General features: G+C 45.3%; 1 protein-coding gene across 2 annotated transcripts in view; it reads right to left on the reverse strand.

Moving 5' to 3' along the window:
• Positions 1-19,698, reverse strand: part of Cstpp1 (centriolar satellite-associated tubulin polyglutamylase complex regulator 1) — a 152,484-nt gene that overhangs the window by 8,004 nt on the left and 124,782 nt on the right. For both annotated transcript variants that reach the window (XM_090347797.1, XM_090347796.1), the window contains exons 4-5: positions 13,201-13,285; positions 71-156 (exon numbers count right to left, since the gene is read on the reverse strand). In XM_090347797.1, the coding sequence (XP_090203923.1) occupies positions 71-156; positions 13,201-13,285 (171 nt within the window). The remainder of the gene's footprint in view (positions 1-70; positions 157-13,200; positions 13,286-19,698) is intronic.

Here is a 19,698-nt window from a genome sequence, read left to right on the forward strand (position 1 = left end):
AGGATGACACGGTGGGAAAAGAAAGGCAAGGGCCTTCCTAGGAGCCCCATGGGGCCTGGAGCCCTCTCACCTGAATAGTAAAACTGGATCTGGAAGGCGAAAAGGAAATCTGAAAAAGACATCAAGCAGTCCATGGCATCATCCATGAGCACGATTCTGAGAGAGAGAATATGGGAGATGGTGTTATATCTATGCAGAGAGAGACACAGAGAGAGACAGACACAGAGAATGTGCACACAAGAGCAGGGGCAGCAGGACATTTGGTAAGTGGGTCCCCAAGCAAGCTTCTCCCAGTCACCTCACTTCTACATAAACTGTCACCAAATTGAATGGAGGGCTCCCAGTTCAGTCTCAGTGGCACCAGCAAGTAGACAGGCATGGGCAGAGGGGGTTGGGGTGGTGAGGAGAGGATGCAGTTGTAATGCCGCCAACATCTCTTTTCATATACTTAAGCAGTAAATCCTTTCATTCTGCAGTGAGGACCATTTAGATCAGAATAAATACAGCTGATCAGAAAAGACAAAAAGAACAGCCAAGAGGTTTAAAGGGGTCTTGGCAAGCGGTACTGAGATTTAATAAGCTACCAATTGGCCTGAACAGTTGACAGGCACCTCCACCCCAGGGCACAGGTGGCAGACAGGAGAGTGGAGGCCACTGCCTCCTCACTATCCACTCCCCTGGGTTTTCCCTGACTCTGTTTCCTCCCATGGGACATCCACAGTACAGAAGGAAAACCATTTGGCTAGTAAAGGGATCAGACCAAGGCCAAGGCTGTGTCTAAGGGAGTGGGAGACAGGAAGAGAAGGAAATTAGCAGTATTTGGGCTCTATCCATGTGACCGGCAGGGTGCCAAAGTTCTCTATTGGAGTGCAAGTGGGCCCCAGCCTGGTTTTGACTGGGCCTTTTTGATTTTTTTTTCTTTCCTTTTCTCTTTGAGACAGTTTTATTTTGCTGTCTTTTTTAAGTGCTAGACTGGGACTCAAATTCATATCTGATGCTTTTGCTCACTAGCTGGCACGCTACCACCTGAACCATGCTTCCAACCCCTATTTTGCTGACTCGTGAATTTTTTTTAAGTCCTCATTCCTTGTGTCAGAAGGGCCCCAGACCGTCAAATGGATCTTGCCAGAGAAAGCCAGCATTGCTCACCCTTGGTAAAGAGACTTAATAGAGAATACAATTTGAGTAGTGCACCTGCCATTGAATTGTACAATGCAGCTAGTGAGATAAATTGTAATACCACAGGGATCACTTCTGAGGACCCTATTCATGGCAGGCACTGCACAAAGTATTTAGCTTCATTAAGCCATAACCCACAGCACACTTTAAGGCGAGTCTTATTATTTTTCCATGTTTAAGGTGAGGAGTCCATCTGAGAGAAGTCAGATTTCCAGAGTCACACACAGAGCACACAACTTTACAGACTGATCACTTCCACCAACACTTTAAATAGTTATATTTTTAGCTATATAAAGGGGTTTCAATTCCAAACTTCAGGTTACGAGTGCAAATGTACCTCTTCTATCATTCTCCCCTCACTACCCACAAGTTATATCATGCTTTTCAAATGAAATCTAGAAGGGAAACACAAGCATTTAATTTTTTTTTTTTTTGTCAGTTGTGGGGCTTGAACTCTGGGCCTGGGCATTGTCCCTGAGCTCTTTAGCTCAAGGCTACTGTCCTACCCCTTGAACCACAGTGCCACTTCCAGTTTTCTGGTGGTTAATTGGAGATAAGAGTCTCAGAGACTTCAGTGGCCAGGCTGGCTTTGTATCTTGATTCTCAGATCTCAGCCTTTTGAGTAGCTAGGATTATAGGTGTGAGCCACCGCGCCTGGAGTAAGCATCTGATTTCTTAAACCTCTACACCTAATTCATTTTCTTTACCTCCATCTATAACTTTGGGATCTTGACTATTTCTCATGTGTGTCTTGGAAGAAAGATGGTTCTTTCAGGGTGTTACATTAAAATTCCAGCTCGAAAATTTGGGACAAGGATGGGAAGAAGCAATGCTGTTGAGGGCCACAGGAGGGCGCCAGGACCCTCTGTCAGTACAGCGGCATAGACCAAGTGGTTGCCTACATTCTTGGTAGCCTGAGCAGAACCCAGGCAGGCCAAAGAAAGAGGACTGGGCTTAGCAAAGACACTACATTTTGGAGGAAGATGGAATGCTCTTAGGGTCCATCAGGAAAGGAGAGCCACCAGAATTTCAGGAGGAAAGAAACTAGAGACTTTCTCCTTGCTCCACTCCCAGGGCAGCCTTTGGGCCTCATGGGGCTGAGAGCAGCCCCTCAGGAATACATGGAAGGAGCCTTTGAGGACAATATGTGCTCTCATTTATCATCAATCTGGAACCCAGTGCTCCTGTTTATAGTCACCATTTGTCTCTTCATTCATTCATTATTGTATGTAATTAAAACACCATAAATTCACCCTGTAAAATATGCTTTAGCGTATTATAAAAGTTGTACAACCATCAGCCTAATTCCAGAAGTGCCTCCCTTTGTAATTCTCACTTCTCACCACGTTCCTGAGGCAGGCCAGACCCTACCTCGCCAAGGAGTTGAAGCAGACTACCACAGGCGGCAAGCACTGTATCCTGCTCCACGTCTCTAGGATGCGAGTGACCAGGGTACCCTCCCGAACACAGACTGGGACCTCAGAACCAGCCCCAGCTTTCTGTCAGGGTCTGGTCTTGATTTGAGCACTAGCCCCCTCAGTTGAAGTTTTATGGTTTTACTTAAGCACAAATAAAATATTTGCTTCCTTCATTGCAAAGCCTGGCATTGGGACTGGTGACTGATGGTCTAGCTAGTCTCTAGGGCTACTCTTTCCAGGATGACTCTAGCATTCATGGCGGAAACCCTGAACAATCTCAACACATCATTAGGACTTTTAGCTCCTTGACTTTGTGAGCCTGGAATTGCTGGGTTGGCCTTGAACTTGCAGCCCTCCCGCTTCGGCTTCCTGAATTCTGGAATGACAGAAGTGCACTACTACTCCAAGCTGAGCTTAGTTTTGTCGCTCATAACCAATGTTTGGATATTAAGATCTGGCCCTTGAATCTTTTGTATATACTGGGTTTCCCCAAGTTACACTCAATTTTAACATAGTGGTCCTATCTGGGCCAGCTAGACTTCTTAATTCTTCTTTTGGCATTCATCAGAAATTTGAGGTAGCCATGATGCCACCAACCCACTGCCATGAAGGACAATTGCAGCTGGTGTGCTGTGGCAGGGAGCAGGGTAGCCTAGCCTGCCTTGCTTGTGTCCCTGCTGAACTGTACATAGGTCAGGAAGGGGCAGTGAGCAGGCTGATGGAGGCAGACAGACGCAAGAGCTTCTTTTTAAGGGCTGAAGAGTTCCAAGGGGTTGTGTCTACTATGAGCATTAACACCAAAGACACACAGCAAACTGGTTTTTCTTTTTTTCACTGATCCTGGGGCTTGAACTCATGGCCTGAGTGCTGTCCCTGAGCTTTTTTGCTCCAGACTAGTGCTCTGCTACTTGAGCTACAATTCTACTTCCAGCATTTTTGCTGTGTGTGTGTGTGTGTGTGTGTGTGTGTGTGTGTGTGTGTGTGTCTCACTGGAGATCAGAGTCTCAGCAATTTTCCTTCCTGAGCTAGCTTTGAGCCTCAGTCCTCAGATCTCAGCCTCTTAAGTAGCTAGGATCATAGACATGAGCCACCAGTGGCCAGCTTCAGACTTTTCCAGCAGTATCACTGCTCTCTGTTTTACCCACTGTTCTGTTCAGCTGGAAGCCTGGGAAGTATCCAAGACATCCTGGGATCCCTCCATCAGTTGGTCACCAAAGTCCTCCCTGAAAATCCACGGCTGAAAAGTTGCCTTGTCAGTGTCTCTCCTGCAGGTCCACAGCCACTACCTCTACATCTCTACCTCTTCATTTTCCACACCTACATGACTTTCTGTCTGGTTTCCCTGCAACAACTACTTGTTTCTTTTCTTTTTTCTTGTCAGTCTTGGGGCATGAACTCTGGGTCTGGGCACTGTCTCTGAGCTCTTCAGCTCAAAGCTAATGCTCTTTCACTTTGAGCCACAGCACAACTTTCAGTTTTCTGGTGGTTAATTGGAGATAAGAACCTCACAGACTTTCGTTCCCCAGGCTGGCTTTGCATGGTGATCCTTAGATCTTATAGCTAGGATTACAGACATGAGCCACCAGTACCTGGCTTTTATTATTATTATTATTATTATTATTATTATTATTATTGCCAGTCCTGGTGCTCAAACTCAGGGCCTGACCAATGTCTTTGGACTTTCTCAAGGCTAGAGCTCTACCACTTGAGCCACAGCAACACTTCCAGCTTTTTCTATGTATGTGGTACCCAGGAATCAGGTCTTTGTGCATGCTAGGCAAGCACTCTACCACTAGGCAAAACTCCCAGCCCCTTATTTTATTTTTTTTAATTATTTTATTTTATTTTTTACGATAGTATCTAAGAAGCTCAGAGTAGTCTCCTACTTAAGATCTCACTGCTTCAGCCTCCTGGGATTATAGTTGTGTGCCATGATGCCCAGATCTTGCATCCTTCCAAGTACTGTGGTTGGAAAAATCTTTGGAAAATGCAGATCAGGCCATGCTATCATGCTGTCTTCACAGGCTTCCTCCATGGCCTGCAGAAGAAAGCTTACCATTCTACCCCAATTACTAGGATTTGAACTCAGAACCTTGTACTTGCTTGGCTGGAGCTCTACTACTTGAGCCGTTCCTCCAGCCTGACCTTTTGCTATTTAGTTGGAGTCTCCCAGGCTTTTCTGCCTGGGCTGTTTTCAAACTATAATCCTCTGAATTTCAGCCTCCTAAATAGCTAGGACTACACATGTGAGCCGTTAGTTCCACTGGCTCATAAGTTCCCCTAACCCACTCTCTGCCCCATCCAGCTCTAGATATCTGGCTGGAGGGCACAGGCAGCATCCTTCATGTTGATCCTCTGTCTTTCCCTAAGCTCACCTCTTTAGGCCTTTTGTCTGGCCAGTCCCTTTATCCATAATGCTCCCTCTCCATCTCCACCCCTTACAAGCTTCTCCTTAGCACCTGCTACCAGCCCTGGCTTCTGGGGCAGCCTGTTGAGCAGCTCTTGGGGAAGCAAGAGGAAATACCCTCTCTAACCTAGCTTCCTGCCAAGCTTCCTGCTACTTGCTTCTTTCTGTAGTTCTTATGACTTCTTCATGCTTTCACATGTCTGTACCCCACAAGCTAAGATTTACCAGGTGACACCTTGTCGCTCTGTCTGCTACTTGACTCAGGGGTCCAGCCTGGTGTCTGGCACTCAGTAAGTACTGCTGAATGAGGAGTGCATGAACAAGGAAGAAATGCCACATTACCCTTTTTCTCCTGGCTAGGTGGTGCCAGACCCAACTCTTGAAGAGGGGCCTCTAGGAAGATGTCAAGGGGCTCTAGAGTGTGGTTCTAGAAGATGTTTCCAAGCTGCCTAGCTCAGGGATTGTGGGTAATTTGTGAAAGAGTGAGCTGCTTGTTGCAGGAGATGTTCATGCAGAAGCTGGAAGGCTCTGATTTCTCAAAGGGCTTCTCCAAGCCTGAACAGAGTCCCCAACCTCACAAGAGAGGACAGAAGTGCCAGTTTCCCCTGTGAGCTGGCTCAAAGGGAGGAAGGTTGGCTGTCCAGAGCTCTGTGACTGCAAAGATTCTAAAGGATGTCTGGGAAGGTGCTTTTAGAAGCGCTGTATGGGCTGGGTGTAATAGTGTGGACCTGTAATGCTAAGGTAGGAGGATTGTGAGTTCTAGGCCAGCCTGGGCTATACAGCGAGATGTTGCATTCAACAAAACAAACCATCCACCAAATGACTATCTCCAAATAAACATTGTGACCCATGGAAGTTAAGCCATCCACACCTTGCTCTGAGACCTTAGCAGAATTTGGTAAAGGCAGGCAGGGCTAATGGTCCGCCTTTATGTTCTGTGACTAGGACAACCACAGATTGTCGGCTCTGCACCTCCAAGATAGCTCCTTAATTCTGAACTCAAAACCATCACCACCCCACGAGGACTCAAGAAGGGATCTTCTTGAAGACAAGGTCACCCACATGTGCTATTTTCCAGAGGGTGGCAGTTGGCTCCACATCCCTTCCTGCCAGAGGCCTTTTGCTAACATGCCAGCTGCTTCTGACACCTGGAGGAGCCTGGCCGCCCCCTGCTTTGAAGTAGAGCCAACTCGGATCTGCTGCCAACAAGAGTCAGTACAAATCTATTGGATCACAGAGGGATCGTTGCAGGCCATGCCTCTGGGCAAGTGAGAGGGCCTCTGGGTAGAAATAAAGGCACTCTGGTACAGGCAGGCTCTGAGCAGAACCATGTGCAGGGTGGAGTCCAGGACAGGCAGTTGGAATGAAGAAAGAGCACTTGGCGAATCCCAGGAGGCTGGTTACTCTCTCCCTTGCTCTCTTCCAACAGCTGGGATGGGCTGGCTGGCTGGGAGGCAAGTGGGTGCCAAGGAAGCAATAGTTTCCAGCCTGAACCTACTGACTTGCCAACCTCCTCTGCACCCCTGTGGGTCAATGTCCTTGGTCAGGTGACATGAGCTGTGCCCTTCTTTCTGAAGCTCTGGGTTGATAACTGAGATTGGTTTCATCACTTACTGGCCAAGTAATTTGGCTTCTTTGTGCTTCAGTTTCCTCATCTACAAAGAAGAGATCAGAATTTCTACTTCAAAGGACTCTTGAGACATGTCGCTGTGTGTGTTTTGCCCAGTGTATGAAAGGTGCTCAAGGTACATATGGGTGAACCAGGTATAGGAGGATCAAGCTTGTAATCCTAGAAGGCTGAAACCTGAAGATTTAGTTCAAAGGCAGCCCAGGCTTTGAACACAAAATCTCAGGGACAGTGCCAGGCTCTGAGTTCAAGCCCCAGAACAGACACGCACACACACACACACACACACACACACACACACACACACACACACACACACACACACAAGGTTGCATTCTATCTGGTTTAAGGTACTGGAAGAGCCCAAAATAGCAAAGCAAAACAGCTCAGAGGAAGGAAGTGATGCCAAGCTCCAACCAGGCAGAGGCAATGAGGCGGAAGCTAGTTACTCAGTTTCAAGTCCATTTTTGGGAGAAGCCAGCTCTCAGCCAGGGCCAGAAAGAAGAGCCACCTTGCATGACTAGACTTCTCTTGGGAGGTCACATCAGAATGTCCTTCACAGGGGGGAGTGAAGCATGTCCTCAGTTCTGTCATGGTTAACAGTATTATCCTGCAATCTCTGCTATTAGGGGGGCGTGATGATGAAGTTACATAGGGTACCTGTCCTGAGTTTCTGAGGGTCCCCTATTTGGGACTGTGTCAGAGGCACATTTTTGCTCTGCCTCAAGTTCAGGTCCTCAATGTGAGACGTCTAGATCACTGCTTACCCCAGCTCCTATGTCTCTAAATCTAGGGCACTCTATAGTCCACCTGCCCTGTAGGGCCTGGGGAAGCACGTCCCAATGTGTATAGGCCATATTAATAATAATAATGAGCTGGAACCGGTGGCTCATGCCTGCAATCCTAGCTACTCAGGAGGCTGAGATCTGAGGGTAATTGCTCAAACCCAGCCTGGGCAGGAAAGTCTGAGATACACTTATCTCTAATTAACCATCAGAAAACCAGAAGTAGCACTCAGTGTGGCTCAAAATGTAGAGCTCTAGCCTTGAACACAAACAGTTGAGGGACAGCGCCCAGGCCCTGGGTCCAAGCCCCATGACTGAGAAAAAAAAAAATACACATTCACACATTCACACACACACACACACTAGTGGTTAGCACTAAGCTTACTATAGGGAAAATCTCTAATTTTAATAATTCAGGGAGTCTGTTTACTAGAACACAGAAGTTCAGGGGAGCAAAGAAACCCAACCAAGTTTACAAGCTAGGAGCAAAAGAGTTCTAATTCAAGTTCAAGCCCTTCTGACTCTAACCACAGGTTCTAGACCACCTGTAGCTGCAGATGGTCAGAAAGGTAAGTGGGCTCAGGAGTTTGGTAATAAACCTTTGATGATAAGCCTTTGTGCTGGGGCCGCTGCCCTGCTCCTGCTCCAGCTCTTGGCATTGGCTATTTTTTTTTCTAGCTCCAAGTTCTAGAACAGCCCCATGCTGGAGGCTGCTACATGAAGGCCTCATCCTCTTGGAGACGCTCAGGAAGCCTGCCAGGTTGGGTGAACTGCTCCATAGGCCTTGGGAGGACAAAGACCTAAACATCCTGGCTGATCCTCCCCCTCCTACTCCTCTTGTCTAGGACTTCTGTCCTGCCGGAAGTTTCTTTGTGTTTTCTGTTTTTGCCAGTTCTGGAACTTGAACTCGGGGCCTGAGCACTGTCCTTGGGCTTTTCTTAAGGCTAGAGCTCTACCACTTGAGCCACAGAACAATTTCCAGCTTTTTTCTATGAGGAATTGAACCTAGATCTTTATGCATGCTAGGAGAGCACTCTACCACTAGGCTATGCTCCTGGCCCATCTCCCAGGTTTTAAACATCACCCTGGGGAAAGCCCAGCTGCTTTCCACCGTACCACAGTCCTCCTGCCTCTGGTGTTACTTGGAATGTGGAGGTGTACCCTATCACATGTGACCCATTATCTTAAAAATTCTTTTGCTAGGTAAGTACTCTACCACTAGGCTAAACTCCCGGCCAAAGGATATTATAGTTTTGAATTTGATAGTTGGCTGTGTCATTGTGTGAAGTAGACTTCTGAATATGGAGTTGAGAAGCTCTGTTGTTGTTGTTGGGTTTTTGCATTTTTTGTTTTTTGTTTTTGTTTTTGCCAGTCCTGGGGATTGAACTCAGGGCCTGAGCACTGTTCTTGAGCACTTTTGCTCAAGGCTGGCACTCTATCACTTGAGCCATAGTGCCATTTTCCACTTTTTCTATGTATGTGGTACCAAGTAATCAAACCCAGGACTTTATGCATGCTAGGCAAGCACTCTACCACTAGGCCATGCATCTAGCCTTGACTTCTGAATATGGGATGAAGAAAGGATTTTTTTTTTTGAGGCGCTGGAAATCCACCCCAGTGGCCTTACACACTAGGCAAGTGTTCTGTTACTCTGCCACAGCCACAGCTAGACTCTAATGTTCTTTCTCTTGTGTGGTACCTCACCACTTACTTCCCAGCTAATCTAATACTACCATTTTATATTCACAATTTAACACATGTGGGCTGACACTAGCCTGTCTAATATCATCCAGTGCTCTAGTCTCAGTCAAGTACCATGTTATCTTAATAACTATGGCCTTATAGTAAGTCTTCTCACAGGAAAGTCCATTAGTCCATTTCCTACTAACCTTCTGCAATATTTCATCCTCATGGAAGAGTCTTCCATGACCCTTAGGTTAGGCTGTCTCTCCTCTCACTATAACCCTTTGCACTCATTTATTTACTATCTGCTGTTCTGTTTGTAAATTTCTCCAAGGCTGAGACAACATCTTTTCTGGTCAATGTCAGAGCCTCCTCCATAATGATGTGGAACAGGCACTCAGTAAATATTTGGTGAGTGGAAGAATGGAAATGAAATAGATCAACTGCGGGGAGGCCTTGCGCAGGGGGATATTATGGGAGAAGACACCCCAACAGCATAAAGCACACAGGATGAGGTCTGACAGATACTCAGCAAACAAGTGAAGAGTAAATACAGGAATAACACATCACCCCTCACTCACTAAATTATATACTTTAAATCAACAATCGAGGAGATAAACCATTGAAACAACTGTATTAGGTGAGTGCTACCATTATTTCCAATTTACACGCGAGGCAACGGGCTTAGGAAGTGAAATGCCTTGATCATGGACATAGGCTGGTGAAAGCACTGGGATATGAATCCAGAGCTGTGTGGCTCTAGTATGTGCACCTTCACTGCCAGGTTATGGTGAGGCTTTGTGACATAGGGACCAGCTGAAAAATGACTCTCTTGAATGGAAGTGAGTGGCTATGTCTAAAACTAGGTTCTCTAGTGCTTTCAAGACACTATTTATATATTCATAACACAATTGAGACAACAGAGCTCTTCCTGTTGGATATATATCACCCAGTGGGGGTGCTGCTTTTGCTGAAGAAGTTAAACAGTGTTTCAGATGACAAACGGAGAAGGGAATGCAACCAATTTAATCCAACCAATTTAAAAATGCCAGAATGAGACTGGCAGGCCTGGTTCCCAGACCATCAGCATCATCTGTTCAATTTTTGGAAACAGAATTCTTGAGCCTCACTCCAGACCTCTTGAACTTTGGGGGCGGGGGGCTGACAAGCCATGCAGGTGATTCTGATTCGGCTGTTGAACCACGGCTCAAACTCTCCACTCAGGGAGCAGACGGTCCCAGGCCGGTGTCGCTGGGGCTTTGAATGGCTTACAGGTGTGATGGTTTCCTTGGTCCAGCTGTGAGAAGGCCAGAGCCTGCAGGCCAACCACAAGCCATCTTGTCTTTACCCAATGTTTTTGTTATAAATTATTTCCTGAGTTTGTGAAATGAATAAAAGCCAAAAAATACTGCCTTTGGAAACTCAGGAACTTCCTATTTATTTTTTTTAGAATCTGGTAATGATAACACTAACGTTATTAGAATAGCAACCGGGTGCCGGAGGCTCATGCTTGAAATCCTAGCTACTCAAGTGGCCGAGATCTGAGGATCATGCTTGAAGCCAGTCTAGGCAGCAACGTCCATGAGACTCTTCTCTCCAGTCAACCACCATTTATCTGCTCATGTGCCTGAGCCTTGAGCACAAAAAACCTCAGGGGCAGCACCTAGGCTCTGAGCTCAAGCACCAAAACTGGCAAAAACGGACAAAAAAGCAAACGTCCCAGCAAATTGTGTGTGGAATGTGCTAAGCGATGCACGTATTTTTGTTGTTGAACTTTCATAAGGAACCTGTGGTTATTGTTGTTATTATTTTGTCAGTCCTGGGGCTTGAACTCAGGGCCTGGGCACTGTCCTTGGGCTTTCTCAAGGCTAGCGCTCTACCATTTGAGCCACAGTGCCACGTATGTCCTTTTCTCTGTATGTGGTACCAAGGAAAGGAATTCAGGGCTTTGGGCGTGCATGTTAGGCAGGCACTCTACCACTAGGCCATGCTCCCATTTCAGATATGGAAACAGGGTTCACAGAAGTTAAGAAATAAAATGTCTAGGTCTTTCTAACACTAAAGTGTCTGTGCTTCTGTAGATAAATGTTAACACCAATTCTAATGCACACTGCCAGTTTCCTCTGTGCCAGGCCCTATTTTAGTATGTGATTTCTAAAGTATTCAATTGTTACATCCATTATTATCCTCTCTATCTTATAAATGAGGATAGTGAGGATCAGATAAATAACTTTCCTAAGAGGACACATTAATAAACTGTGGACCAGAATTTGAACTATGGACTCTGTATTTCAATGACATTTCAGTTTTGTTTTTGTTTATCCTGGTACTGAGTTTGGAATCTGGGGCCTCAGACATGGGAGGTTCTACTGCTGAGTTCCTCCTGCAGCCCTACCAAATGCATGCTGGTAGCCATTAGGAAAGCTTTCCAGCTTTGAGAATGGTGGGCTGAAAGGGTGTGATGACCATTCAGGGCTGTAATGACCTAACTACTCCTGTGAGGCAGAAATGATGAGGTGGAGAAGTTCTCTGGGCTGCTGTTACAGTCTGTCTGTGCTTTCCTTTCCTGTTTCCTCCTCCAGCCTGCTGTCCTAGGGTCTGGCCCTGATGCTTGTGGCCCATAAGGCAGGCGCGTGTGGAAATGCCATGCCCAGCAAAGCCTCTGCTTTACAGCTGCCTGTGGATTACATTCTTTTACACACACATCATCAGAGACTGGAGCCTTCTACAGCCTGTCCCCAGACCTCAGGGCCCTGAATAAGTAAGCCTGGCAGTGAGATGGGTGTGGGCAATTCCTCTTCCAGCAAGACAGTCTTGAAGCTTTAACCATCCCTCTTTGTGATTCCATTTAGTTGTCTGGGCACGTGGAGAGTAAAATTTGGAACCCTGATCTTCAGGAAAAAATTAAGAATAGCTCATCTGAACATTTTCTGGGTTATCTATCATTGCTAAACACACACACACACACACACTGAATACTGAAGTAGGGGCATTGAGGAGAAAGGGACAGAGAAGCCTGATGCTCAGGGCCCAGGAAGAAAAACAAACTTCCTTAATGCTGAATTCCTCTCTAACTTTTGCTGTGAGGATTTCCCAGGTCTTCTTGTTGTTCATATTTGCATTCCCATAATGCCCTCACCCTATGATTGACAGGCTGGCTTCCACCCTTCCTCTTCCTCACAATGAAAGGTTTTTTGTTTGTTTGTTTGTTTTGCCAATCCTAGGCTTTGAACTCAGGGCTTGCGCACTGTCCTTGGGCATTCTCAAGGCTAGAGCTCTACCACTTGAGCCACAGCACCACTTCCAGCTTTTTTCTATGTATGTGGCACTGAGGAATTGAACTCGGGTCTTTGTGTATGCTAGGCAAGCACTCTACAACTAGGTCAAACTCCAAGCCCGAAAGGTTAATTTTCTATCAAATAGTCATTGAGCTTCTTGCCACAAATAGAGGGCTAGCACTCTAGAAACCTTTTTATCTCCAAAACGGTACCAAGTATACCCGTACATACTTAAATTTTGCAGTGCTTACATGTATCAGATGTTTGGAATGGTCTGGTCCAGACAAGGAATATTCACTCACATATTTTTTACCCATTCACCTAATCAGCAATTATTCAAAGGAGTATCTAACATGTATCTCAGTACTTGCTAAGTGATAGGAATTCACAGCTTCCCACAAGTCTGGTATGGATCCTGCCTGTTCTTCTGGAGCTTACACATTCTCATGCATGGCTCCTTTTCTTAATTTAATGTCTGGTCTTTAAGAATTCTGTTGAATTCCCTCCACCCCAAACACTAGAGTTGAGTCTTTCACAAAATGATCTGTGTCCAAAGGAGAACTAACATGGAAATGTGAAGCTAAATCCACTTGGCTGGTACAGTGTGGTAGTATACCTCTGTTATCCTGGCATTCAGGAAGGCGAGGCAAGGATTCAAGATCAGCCTGTCTCAAAAACAAAAAACAAAGCACAAAAAAAACCCAAAATAGACCCCACTGAATATCAATTCTTCCCTTAATGTTTTTCTCTCCTTGCATACAGTTCAGATTTCTCTGAGAATGCCTGGTCTCCAGGGTTGGCTTCCACAGTTATGGTGACGTACCTAGCTGCTTTCTGAGTAAGCTCCAGCGGGAAATCTGGGCACAGTAACTGTAGAAGACAGTGATATTCTCTCATGGTCAGCAAGTCTGGAATGAAAGGGAAAGGAGCAGATTAGGTCTCTGTATTGCAGGTCACTTCCCTCTTTGGTCATGTCATGGCTCTCAGAACCAGTCTCAGTAGAGCTGCTTCACAGGTCACTGTTAAGGGAGTGAGATTTTAGGATTTTACAGTGTTTTGGCCAAAAGGATTTTACTGGTTTAAGAAATGGTCAGGTGACTTTTGTTTCAGTATCCTGGAGGTCCTTTCAATTAGCTTCACATTGTATGTCCTTATGTATCAAGATTTTGCTCTATTGCAAATCTCTGCTAGTAGAGCCCAAGGTTTCTACTGATTATGACGAATGAGGGAAACCATTCCCTGAAACAAAAGCCATATAATGAATGATTGTTGTCCTTAATGTACTATGTTGTCTCTCATCTCCTTTGCTGTCCCTTGGTTATCTCATATTGGTATAGTATCTCACTTTGTTATCTGATATATTGAATTTATTTGTATTTGGATATTTGAAATTTGATAGGGAAGGGGGAAAAACCAAGACGGGTGGGGGGGTGTGGGGGGGGAGGGAAACGGGTACCAAGACATGTGAAAGGGTATCAATGTATGTGAATTAATGTACCTTCTATCTGGCAAATATCATGTAACCCTTTTACTAATTACAATAAAAAAAAAAAAGAAATGGTCAGGTGAAGGGAGGAAACGAGAGACAATTTCATCAGTCTTAGTTTTCTTTTGTTGGTTGTGGGGCTTGAACTCTGGGCTTGGGCACTGTCCCTGAGCTCTTCACCTCAAGGCTAGCACTCCACCACTTGAGCCACAGTGCCACTTTGGGTTTTCTGGTGGTTAATTGGAGATAAGAGTCTCATAGACTTTCATGCCCAGGCAGACTTTTAACTGCAATCCTGAAATCTCAGCCTCCTGAGTAGCTAGGATTATAGGAGTGTGCTCAGCTAGTCTTAGTTTTTTTTTGAATACAAAAATCTGGACAAGGATTGGGTCCTGGTGGCTCAAGACTATAACCTCAGCTACTTGGAAGGCACAGATTTTGACCACAGATGGTGGTTCAAAGTCAATGCAGATACAAACATTCAACTGATAATGGGCCTGTTATCCCACAGACATAGGACAACACAGATAGGCCTGCCTGGCATAAAGTGAGCCCCTATCTTGAAGATAGCCAACAGAAAAAGGGCTGTAAGAATGCCTAACAAGGGGCCGGGAGTTTGGCCTAGTGGTAGAGTGCTTGCCTAGCATGCACGAAGACCCGGGTTCAATTCCTTGGTACCACATACTTAGAAAAAGCCAGAAGTGGTGCTGAGGCTCAAGTGGTAGAGCTCTAGCCTTGAGAAAAATCCAAGGACAGTGCTTAGGCTCTGAGCTTAAGCCCAGGACTGGCCAAAAAAAAAAAAAAAAAAGAATGCCTAACAAGCAGGAGGCCTTGAGTTCAAACACCAGTACCACAAAAAAAAAAAAAAAAAAAATCTGGACAAATGAGTCACGTCAAAACTAATTAAGTCTTTTGCAATTCTCTGGCATGCTCAAATGCCATCCACAGAATATATGCAAGTATGAAGAAGAAATAGTACAGAAACCCACAGGCCTATTACTGTGTTATTCAGGATTGTAGTAGGCTGGTTTCTTTTGTATACTTGCACACAACTCTGGTCATCCCATTATAGGAAGCCAAGATAAAGATCCAAGATATACAATGGAGGCAACCAAAAGATTCAGAATCAGTGCTGTGGGAGAGAGAAGCCAGGAGGCTCTGTGGTTCAGATCTGCCAGAGGCAAATCACAGAGAGGTTTACAGAATCTCTCCCTTGAGAGATTCTGGAGAAGAAACACCCAGATGTTTAAAAGTTGTTTTGTTACTGCCTGCTCTAATGGCAAAAGGTTTTGAATCAGCCAGGCCACAGAAATTTGCAAGTATTCCCTGGCACTAAAGTATTTCAACTATATAGATATGCTAATGGCCAAGCAAGAGCAATCCATTCTGAAGCCATCCTTAGAGGGAGGGGGATGAGTGAGAGAAGGGAGCCCAGAGGACATGGCTACATCTGGGGAATGACGATGATGATCACAGGCACTTGAGTTTCTTTGGATCTAAGTTAGCCCAAGCCACAGGAATCCAGATCTCCTGCCCTGGTTGGTTTGGTTGATGCTTTTCCAAGACAGAAACCCCAAAGCTCCAGGGACAGGCTTTGGTTCTGACTACTTTTTCATCAAAGCTCAATTCAAGGAGGGGGCAGAGAGTTAAACTAACCACACTGCCAAAGTCAGGGACACCAAAGGAACAGACTCAGCATCAGTGTAGGTCAAAAGATCAAGTTGGCTTCTGTGGCCTTGGACTTGGCCACTGTTGGGTGTCCGCTGTCCTCCCTCTTACTCTCCTGATCTCAGGCACAGCCTAGCAGGAGGCTTCTTCTTCAAGGGAGGGAGTAATAGCTGTTCAGTTCTCATAGGTTTAGGGTGAGGAAGAAGAGAGGTGGAGGAAGAAAAGCCATTGAATATGATGAGTGTCTACTTCATTCTTACTTTCAAACCGTATGGAATGTGGAGTGCTTTCCAGGGTGTAAACAGAGGTTGTCTGAATTATCAGTGCTTTTCTAGGCTAAATTTCTAGAAATCTATGTGAAAGACACATGCCATAGGAATTCACATTTATCCTCCAAACATCCTTAGGATGACAAATAGAGCAAAATAAATTAAGTAGGAAGGTGAGAGAGCAAAAAACATAGAGAGAAAGAGAGACAGAGAGAAACATGCATGTGTACTTGAGTATGTGTGTGCACATGCGTGCTACATCCCCCCCCATCTTTAGGTTCTTGATGTTATTTAACTCAATTCTTTCTAGGGCAGAAGAGTAACAAAAATCCACATTGTACCTCTTTAATGCAACAGGCTGCAAAGGCTAAAAATACTAAAACAGCATCCATCTTTCCCACAACTTCTGAGACTTGACTATTCCAAAGGTTAAGGAAAGAAGGAAGGTCATGCAAAGAGATTCATGAAATGCTCTCTTTTAAGTGTGTGTGTGTGTGTGTGTGTGTGTGTGTGTGTGTGTGTGTGTGTGTGAGAGAGAGAGAGAGAGAGAGAGAGAGAGAGAGAGAGAGAGAGAGAGAGAGAGAGAGAGAGAGAGAGCAGTTCCAATTCTACTGAAGTAGTGAGCTAAATAGAACCAAGGCCAGAGGATTACCAGGAAGAGCTGCTCCTGTGCCAGCCTGCCTGTAAGGACAGGGGGAATGGCCAGTGGGGAGACTGACAAGAAAGAAAGTAGAACCCTAAGAAGCAGGTGATAATGGCCTCTTCTACCTCTCAGGCTAGGCTTCATGTCTTGGTTCTGCACTTATTTACCAGGTACATAACCTGAGGCAACTTGTTCTCCTCTCTGCAGTACAATGGGAAGACTAACCATTTGCTTTTCAGGGTTGAAGTATAAAGGAGATGCTTTCTCTAGAATTTAGTTGCACCAAACAATGAGTTGCTTTGCTTTTAAGTCCTAGGAGTACAGAGAAGAGAAGCACTCTGGTGCTATAGCCATTCATTTAACATCTTCACAGCCTCCAGTGTTGCAGACCTAAGACTGCAGTGATGAATAAGCCTTGTATCAGTGCCCTAGTCTTATACTCAGGCTCTCCTCAACTCCAAATACTGCTCTGTATGTTGAGCTCTTTGGCTCTTAGTGCTCTCTCCAAGATTTCAAAGGCCCTTCCTGCAGGCTTTTGTGCTGCAGGAATAACAGTAATGAGAGTGAAGTCTTTGAATCCAGTGACAGAATTAGTGCACTTAACTTTCACAAAGCCCATAAGAAACAGACTCTATTATTCCCAGTCCCATTTCACAGATAAGGACCCAAAAGCTTCCAGGATGCAATAACCCAGTGACCCCACACAGGATGGCCTGGAGGCAGGAAGAGCATGTGCCTTTCAGAGCAAGATCCCTAGCTGGAAAGAAGCAGGGATTGAGGGCAAGAGGGACTTGAAGAAAAATGCCACTTGCTGGTGTTTTATTTTGTCTTGTTTTCTTTTCTGTGTGTGTGTCCTTCCTGGGTCTTTAACTCAGGGTCTGGGCACTATCTCTGAGCTTTTATGCTCAAGGTTAGAGGTCTGCCATTTGAGTCACAGCTCCATGTCCAGCTTTTTGATAATTTATTAGAGATAAGTCTCACAGACTTTCCTGTCCAAGTTGGCTTTGATTCTCAGATTTCAGCCTCCTGAGTAGCTAGGATTTCTCGCATGAGTCACCAGCACCCAACTCCTGCTGGTGTTTTTGAGCATCTACTGTAATATACCAGCCACTTGGGGGGGACCTGAACCCCCCAGCAATAGTCACCAGTACTCAATGAACTGAGCTAGGAGTCATTTCAACAGCAGTGCAGTGGCAATTCTCCACCTTTGGGCTGATAGAGAGCGGCCCTGAACTTAAGTGGGGCTGAGCTTTTAAAGGTAAACACCACATGCAGGTGATCATAACTAACAGAGATGGTCATCACCATATGATGTCACCTGATCATGTCCACAGTAACCACACCCCGGTAGTCATAACCACGCGCAGGTAGTCCAGTTGGTTAAGCATTTTTTTTTAAAACAAAAACAAAAACAATTTGGCAGCAAAGCCTGCAAAGTTATTACATCTACCATGGACAACACTCTGTTCTTACGTTTCTGTTTACCTCCTCCTGTTTCACTATTTTTCTCCCCATATCACAGGCATAGAGCCAGATTATAAGTAGAACTGGAATTCAAACATGGGCAGTGTAGCTGGTGCACTTACCCTGCTAGGATTTAGCACCTTGATCTTATCAAGACTAATGTGGGAAGGCTTAGGAGCTTGTTTTCCCCTCCAAAATGACTGCAGCAACTAAATAGCTCCAGGTGAACTGGATCAAGGAGACAATCCAAGTGAATTGGGATTTTTCATGCAAGAAATTGAGGCTGAAAGGTTCTAATTACCGTCAAGAGGAAAAGACTGAGGCTCTGGTTGAGCAGCCCTGCCATACATAACTAGCTAGGCCGGAGGCTGGGCTGGGGAGGCAGGACACGTACGGCACTAGTACACCTGTGCTGTTGGCTGCGCTGCAGCTCCCATCCCCGCCCACCTGCCAGCCGCTTGGCATCCTGCAGGTGCAGGGAAGGGAAGGGGTATGTGTGAACAGATGCCTTCTCCAATGGAATCCCCCCATAATTAGGAGCGCTCAGCTAGCAGGTCCTGAAAGTTCAAAGACAAAGACATAAGACGGCTTTGGTAGAAGATCAAAATCAACCCTCTCCACAAATTGGTGCTTCTCTTTGTGTGGGTGGTCAAAACTGTTAAACTCTCTTCTTCTAAGTCTTGCAATAGTCTTACCATCCACATACCTGGCTCAAGACCAGAGAGATTTTTATCCCTTGATCCTATCATCTCTAGCACTGTGGCACAGACATTAGAGGGCCTTAGTCCAAATTGTAGATTTACTACTGACTTCAAATTGCTTGCCCAAGTAAGTCTATGCCCTGGTTTCCCCATGTATAAAATGACTGTGCAGATGTCATAGGATTGCTGTGAATTAAAAGTGAAGTACTTACACCAGTATCTGGCCAGTCATACATGTTCTGGCATTAATTTCTATTACTATTTCAGAAATAAAGGAAGTTAGGCTCTGAGAGGTTACTTGCTTGAGCAAATAGCTGTTGATAAGAGTGCTGGGCTGCAAAGGTCCTAGGAGTTGGTACACTCTAGCAGATGGAATCCAGCTGGTGTGCAGTGGACTTGCGTTCTGATGATAAGATTATTAACACTACAGACACTCTTTAGGCAAGCCACATGGAACAAGGCAGGGTAACCTAGCAGAGTAGTTGTATTAGTGCAGAGCTCAGATTTTACAATCAGATAACCTAGCTCTGAAACCTGGTTCTACTATTTGCCTACCAGCATGACTTGGGAAAGTTTTACCACTTCTCTGAACCTTGGCTTCTCCATCATAAAATGTGATTAAGGTTTTGAAATTAAGAAATTTTGAATTAAAACTTTCAGTATAATGCCACACACACACACACACACACACACACACAGAGGTAAATATTTGTTGAAGGAAGGAATAAATCATCTCATCTGATTCTAAGTTAAAGTTTGTGGGAATGAAGTTCTGGTCACTGTAAACATAGAAATGGAAGTTAGTGCCTTGTATTGGTGGCTTGCTTATAATCCTAGCTACTGAAGAGGCTGAGATCTGAAGATCAAGGTTCAAAGCTAGTTCAAGCAGCAAAGTCTGTGAGACTCAGATCTCCAATTAACCACTAAAAAGCAAGAAGTGGAACTGTGGCTTAAAGGGCAGAATGCCAGCCTTGAACAAAGAAGCTCTGGAATAGTGCCCAGGGTCTGAGTTCAAGCCCTAGTGCTGGCACAAAAATGGAAGAGAAAAAGAAAGAAATGATGACTCTGACCTATTTGTAGGAACCACACT

The sequence above is a fragment of the Megascapheus bottae genome, chromosome 16 (genome assembly GCF_031878675.1).
Source record: "Megascapheus bottae isolate mThoBot1 chromosome 16, mThoBot2.hap1, whole genome shotgun sequence".
Taxonomy (NCBI): Eukaryota; Metazoa; Chordata; class Mammalia; order Rodentia; family Geomyidae; genus Megascapheus; species Megascapheus bottae.